Source organism: Triticum aestivum, chromosome 4A (assembly GCF_018294505.1).
Source record: "Triticum aestivum cultivar Chinese Spring chromosome 4A, IWGSC CS RefSeq v2.1, whole genome shotgun sequence".
In the NCBI taxonomy this organism is placed as follows: Eukaryota; Viridiplantae; Streptophyta; class Magnoliopsida; order Poales; family Poaceae; genus Triticum; species Triticum aestivum.
This window is the reverse complement of record NC_057803.1, coordinates 713,457,269-713,463,414: the sequence shown is the minus strand read 5'-3', so window position 1 is coordinate 713,463,414 and position 6,146 is coordinate 713,457,269. Positions and strand designations below refer to the sequence as shown.

General features: G+C 50.2%; 1 protein-coding gene across 1 annotated transcript; it reads right to left on the bottom strand.

The window, feature by feature from the left end:
• Positions 1-2,221: 2,221 nt before the first annotated feature.
• LOC123088294 (uncharacterized) lies at positions 2,222-5,940 on the bottom strand. Its single transcript, XM_044510486.1, has 2 exons — positions 5,194-5,940; positions 2,222-4,103 (listed from the first exon to the last, which is right to left on the bottom strand). Exons 1-2 carry the CDS (start codon positions 5,884-5,886, stop codon positions 2,379-2,381), a joined length of 2,418 nt encoding a protein of 805 aa, XP_044366421.1. The 5' UTR covers positions 5,887-5,940; the 3' UTR covers positions 2,222-2,378.
• Between the last annotated feature and the right edge of the window lie 206 nt (positions 5,941-6,146).

Below are 6,146 nucleotides of genomic sequence, written 5' to 3'. Positions count from 1 at the left end.
TCAGCCTAAGCAACATCACGATGGCACAGTTGCTTGGTTAGCGGCGTGCATGTCTGCTGCTCTCGCAGATCCATCCTCTGAGCCACGCACGTATCAAGCTGCTATGCGCATTCCTCATTGGAGAGAGGCCATGGAGCAGGAGTATCAAGCGCTTCTTCGCAATCAGACATGGACTCTTGTTCCTCCACAATCACGGGTAAATGTCATTGATTCCAAATGGGTTTTCAAAGTGAAGAGGCATTCTGATGGGTCCATTGAGCGCTATAAGGCTCGTCTGGTTGCTCGTGGTTTTCGATAGCGTTTTGGACTTGACTATGAAGACACCTTCAGTCTAGTGGTCAAGCCTACTACCATCAGACTTCTTCTCTCTCTGGCTGTTACTCGAGGTTGGTTTCTTCGTCAGCTTGATGTTCAAAATGCTTTTCTTCATGGTGTCTTGGCGGAGGAGGTTTACATGCGCCAGCCTCCGGGTTTCTCTGATCCGGATCGCCCTGATCATCTCTGTCGTCTGTCCAAGGCAATTTATGGTCTGAAGCAGGCTTCTCGTGCTTGGCATGCTCGTCTTGCAATGGCTCTTCGTGCTCATGGTTTTGCATCATCAACTGCTAACTCCTCATTGTTTCTTCTTCAAAGGCCTGAGGTTACTATGTACTTGTTGGTCTATGTAGATGATATCATTTTGGTCAGCTCCTCTCAGTCGGCTGCTACTGCGCTTGTTCGCTCACTTGGTGCTGATTTTGCGGTCAAGGACCTTGGGAAGCTTCATTACTTTCTTGGTGTGGAGGTTACTTCTCGTGCTGCTGGCCTTGTTATGACGCAGAAGAAGTACTCTCTGGATTTGTTGCAGCGAGCTGGGATGCTTAAGTGCAAACCGACGACTACAACCATGTCTACCACTGATAAGCTCAATGCTGTTGATGGTGTGCTTCTTTCTTCTTCTGATGCGACCGAGTACCGGAGTATTGTTGGTGGGCTCCAGTACTTGACGATCACGCGACCAAACATTTCCTATGCTGTTAACCGAGTCTGCCAGTATCTGCAGTCACCCCGTGACACTCATTGGTCTGCTGTTAAGCGGATTTTGCGCTATATTCGTTTCACGGTGGCTCATGGTTTGCATATTCGGCCGTCTGACTCTGGTTGTCTTTCAGCATATTCTGATGCATACTGGGCTGGCAATCCGGATGACAGGCGATCCACGGGGGGTTATGCTGTCTTCTTTGGCTCTAACCTGATTGCCCGGAGTGCTCGGAAACAGGCTACTGTCTCGCGTAGCAGTACTGAGGCTGAGTATAAGGCTGTGGCCAATGCCACATCAGAGATTATCTGGGTACAGTCCTTGCTTCAGGAGTTAAGTATACCCCAATCACAGCCTCCTGTTCTTTGGTGTGATAACATCGGTGCTACATACCTTTCTGCAAATCCGGTATTCCATGCCCGAACGAAACACATTGAAGTTGACTATCACTTTGTGCGTGAACGTGTCTCTCAGAAGCAACTACAGATCAAGTTTATTTCTTCCAAGGATCAACTTGCTGACATCTTCACCAAGCCATTGCCTTTGCCACAGTTTGAGACTTGCAGGCGCAATCTTACCCTTATTAGTACGATTCACTTCTGGATTTGAAATCACTGCTTATACCAGGTATTGGGCATACAAGAACATTCTGTAGTATTAGTAAGAGGAGGAAGGGTTAAGTATCTTTGAACTCGGTGTGAGATATCGCATTATTCGAGCTGGATGCAGTCGCAGATTCATTAGAAAGTGGCTAAGATTGAGGGAGGGTGTTAGACTGTATTTACATGTGTATATTGTAACGTTGTATACCACCTCATTATATATATATGTGATAGGCCACCCCTAGAGGGTTGTGCCGGTTCCCCCCAAAGCCTATTGCCTTACACACCGCTTCCTCGTTGCTTCCGCTGCCACGCGCGCCCCCACCGCTCCAGCGCCCCGCGCGCGCTCAATTTTCACGCCGCTGCTGGAGCCAACGCTGTCGGCCACGCCAAACTAGACGAACGACACGCGGTAAAGGAGTTTTTAGAGCACGGTGCGTTGCGCGGCTGTTGGAGATGCTCTTAGGCCGGCCCACGAGAATGGGGTGCTTAAGCACTGGTTCGATAACCATTTTTCTAACCTTACTGGCACGATAACGGGCGCAAAGGCTTTCAATGATTCGAATGTAAAAACATTCTGGACAACCTATCAATAGGAAGATCTCAAACTGTTCATGGAAAATATTAATACAAATAAAATGTTCTCAATCTGCTTAGAAATAAACAACTTAATCAAAAGAGAAAAATGCAAGCAAGCAAGCAACCAATGCAATATGAAGCCACATAGGCCAAAACGCACACGGAGCAAAGACATCATACTACTTTTCCGGGCGGGTTATTCCAGTGTGGGTGGTCAAGGCCCAAAGCACGGTGATGAACTCGCCGCCCTGCACCAGCACACTCTCGTGCCCCATCACACGCTCCTCGTCGCTCGACGGCGCCAGGTACACGAGGAGCTCCGTCCACACGTCGGCAAGCAGCTTCCATGTCTGCTCCCGCTGGGTGTCGCGGTCCCCCGTAGGTTCCTCCCTCAGCATGTTCCCTAGTTTTGTGCCATTGTGGACCACCTTGCCGTCCTCCCAGGCCGCCGTCGCCTCCCTGTTGGGGGCCGCCATGACCTTGTCGACCCTCGAGCGCCAACACAAGAGGTAGTAGGGGGCGCATTTGAGCGTGGCCTTGAGCTCCTCCTTGGCGGCCTCGAAGACGTGCTCTGACTTTTCTTGGTTGTCCGGGAGGAGTTCGGGGTGGAAGGCCACAAGGTAGGCGCAGTACTTGGACAGCCTCGTTGCCACCATGTGGTACTGGGAAGCCTTGCTTTGCTTTCCCTTGTTAGGAGAGTACTTTGCCTCCATGATGCTGGTGGCGACGTGCCAGGTGAGGATGACCTCCGCGAGGCTATCGCTCCGGCACGCCGGCAAGAGGTCTTCCCTGTTCACGAGAACAGAGCTTCCATTGTTGAGATCAGTGCCATCATGGATGTGCTTCACAAGCGATTCCATGATGGCGTGTTTGGCGCCTTTTGGCACAGGTGCCGTCTCAAGCACCAGAGAGAACATGGATGGCAGGCCGAGGACGAGCGGCCACCGAAGGTTTAGCAGTGAGAACTGCTTGAAGCCAAGGACGGGCTGGCTCAACTTTTTGCGTAACCATAGGATGCGATGAACAAAGCTTGTGAACATCTGGCTTTTACGCCATGACTGCTTTGTCACATAGCTATGGATCAGTGACACCATGAACCAGTTTGAGAGGAGGAAGACGATGAACTCCCACATCTCCTCGTAGAAAAAGATGGCCAGGAGGAGGAAGGTGATGGCGAAGTCCACCGTCGTGAAGAAGGCCGACGGATTGGAGATGGACTTGACAAGGAGGCACATGGTGGTGTTTACGATGCCCGACTTTATGGCGAAGTTGTCCGTGGTGATGCTGGCGAAGGCGAAGCCCGCGTCGCCGAAGCCACAGAGGACGACCGTCATGACGCACAGGCCCAGCACCACCACAGGGAGCAGGAAGTAGTTGGCGAGTAAGAAGAAAGGGCTCGCAAGGACGACGGGGATGACGGAGTGGTAGTACTCACACAGGAAGTTCACTTCGTCGTTCATCATCTGGAATAGCTCCGCCGCCGCCTTCTCTGACCTGTCATGGTAGACGCCGTCGAAGAGTAGGTCACGGCACTCACGAGTCTCTTCCTTGGTCACCGGCGGCAGGTGCTCGAATCTCCTCCGTAGCAGCTTGAAGAGCGCGAAGGAGAAGCACAGCCGCCTGAGTCGCAGCCGTAGGGGTTCCTCGAGGTTGGAATAGGCATGATCCCAGATTTTTCCAACGGTGAGAACGGTGTCGTTGGGGGATATATCCTTCAGCTTGTAGCCGTCAGCAGTTGGTTCTATAACCAGGTCTTCTTCACCCATGACGATGAACTTGCACCTCTTCAACATGGCCTCGCCGCCACCACCTTGGTTATTTCCGGCAGCCGCCCGGTGCTCAACGTCCTCAACGTCGAGGACATGGGCCGACGGCGAATAGTGCTGCTGGTGATCTTGCTGAGCCTGTTGTTGAAATATAATAAGTGAAGGGCGAGCGTTATGTAGGAAAAAAATGGACGAGCATTAAAGCACATGCATTGTCAACTTTTTTAGTTATTGGTTAGCCCATGTAATTTAATACTTCTTCCTTCGTCTCAAAATAAGTATCTCAACTTTAATACTATCTCCGTTTTCTTATAAAGGCCACTATGAAAAATACATTTTGCATCTATATAAGGCCACCAATAGTAATCGAGGCAAAAAATAATGATGTTTTCTCGTACTAGTAACTTGTTTAATATTTACATGCATGTAGTCATAATGACACATACCTACTTTCTACTTATTCCTTCCTTGCATGTATGCAACATATTAATAATCCTGGTGAACAAAAAGAAAAATTAGCTTGCAAAGCAATCATTAAATTCTGAAAACTGCTCTAGGCACGATACAACTGGCAGATCTATGCATGCATGACATCTAAATCCTGCGGCCGGCGCCCTCTTCAATCATGCATATGTCTGGCCAGATTTTATTATCGTCCGTGCATCGTCCAAAGTCTGTCGTGTGCATAGCACGACTTTTAAATTTTACCTTGGTGCCTGGAATCTGAGTTTGTGGACTTGTCTAACCAAAAAAGTTTTCGCCCCGCTTTATATATAAAGCAAACCATCAAGCCACAAGGTCCAACAAGAGTTCACACTGATGCACGCACACACATAGCTGCACACAAGATAGCACAACACAAAGTACAAGAAGGTTCTGCTGAGGTACAACTCAACAAGCCTAGAAAAAAAAGGAAAAAACAGCGATGGTGCTGATGAAGAGAGTACAACTTTATACTATAGCTAGCATAAAGTTAAGAAACTTATTTTAGGACCGAGGAAGGGAGTTGTACACAATAGCTACATGTAAGTTGTCTTACTTTTAAATTTACGGTAAGTCGCTTTTGTGGGAGGAGAAACAATTGGAGGACTTAGAAAGCAAGAGGATGAACAATAAAAGGGCGACCGTTGGATCTTTATCTAATGCCCTAGAATTGGTTCAAAAAAATCTAATGACTCAGAAAATTGTCTAGCCTAAAATAAATTTTCAGGCCACTCAATAGTAATACCTGTGGTTGTGGTCGACCTGGCTGCAATATTTGTGACATGTAGGAGGTGATGAGACGCGTGTTCTTCCCATGTGCGTAGGATCGCTTGCCAACCTCGGTGAAGGCAATCCTCTGCACCACCTTGGTGGCGCAGAGCACCCAAAAGATGCCGAACACGGCCTTGCGGCCGACTCTCTTGAGGTTGAAGAAGACGAGGCTGCCGAGCCAGACAACGCGTCCGGCACGCTGGATGGTGCCGGAGTAGCCGCGCATGCGGATCTCGTCCACCTTCTTGCGGAGGAGCTCCACCAGGAGCATCCAGAGGAGGATCAAGCCGGCCTGCAGCGAGAGGTCTGGCTCCTCGCGGCGGCCAACCCCAGCGGCAGCGGCCACCTTGCCGGCATTCTTGGCCTCGGACAAGAGGTAGGACATAACGGGGAGGAAGAGGGAGAGCAAGGAGGAGAGGAAGATCCGGACCTTGGGGTCGAGGATGGCGCTGACGTCGGAGAAGCGGCTGAAGAGGTTGAGGTTGAAGAAGATGCCGGCGAGGGCGAACATGATGACGGAGGCGGCCACCATGGACGACTCATTGCTCGTGTCGGTGTACGAGGCGGTGACGTTGCCCACGTACTTGTCGACGCTCGCCGACGTGTTGGGGTCGCAGAAGCGATGCAAGAGATAGTCGCCGGTTGAGTTGGGCGCGAAGCTGATCATGGCGTTTCAATCTTGTCTTAGTTTTCTACGTGCATACGTAGCATGCATGCAGCTAAGTTTTTGTAGTTGGCTGGCGCAATGCAAAAGCTGGTGACCTTGCATGCACGCCAGAATACTTGTGATGGGCATCGCGTGCTCGAATGGCAAGGCTTTTGATTCGTTTGATCGCGCTCCATCGAAAGCTAGATCAGCCACGTAATGTGTATGACATCATTGCTTGCCGTTGCTCCTGATTCCATAGCATACCTGCTTTCGTCTCT

What these genes read in the sequence shown, in the direction of transcription:
- LOC123088294 (XM_044510486.1), bottom strand. Translation starts at nt 5,886, where the DNA reads ATGATCAGCTTCGCGCCCAACTCAACCGGCGACTATCTCTTGCATCGC. An exon ending in CAGGTCGACCACAACCACAG is followed by an intron (nt 4,104 to 5,193) that starts GTATTACTATTG and finishes TTTCAACAACAG; the next exon opens with GCTCAGCAAGATCACCAGCA.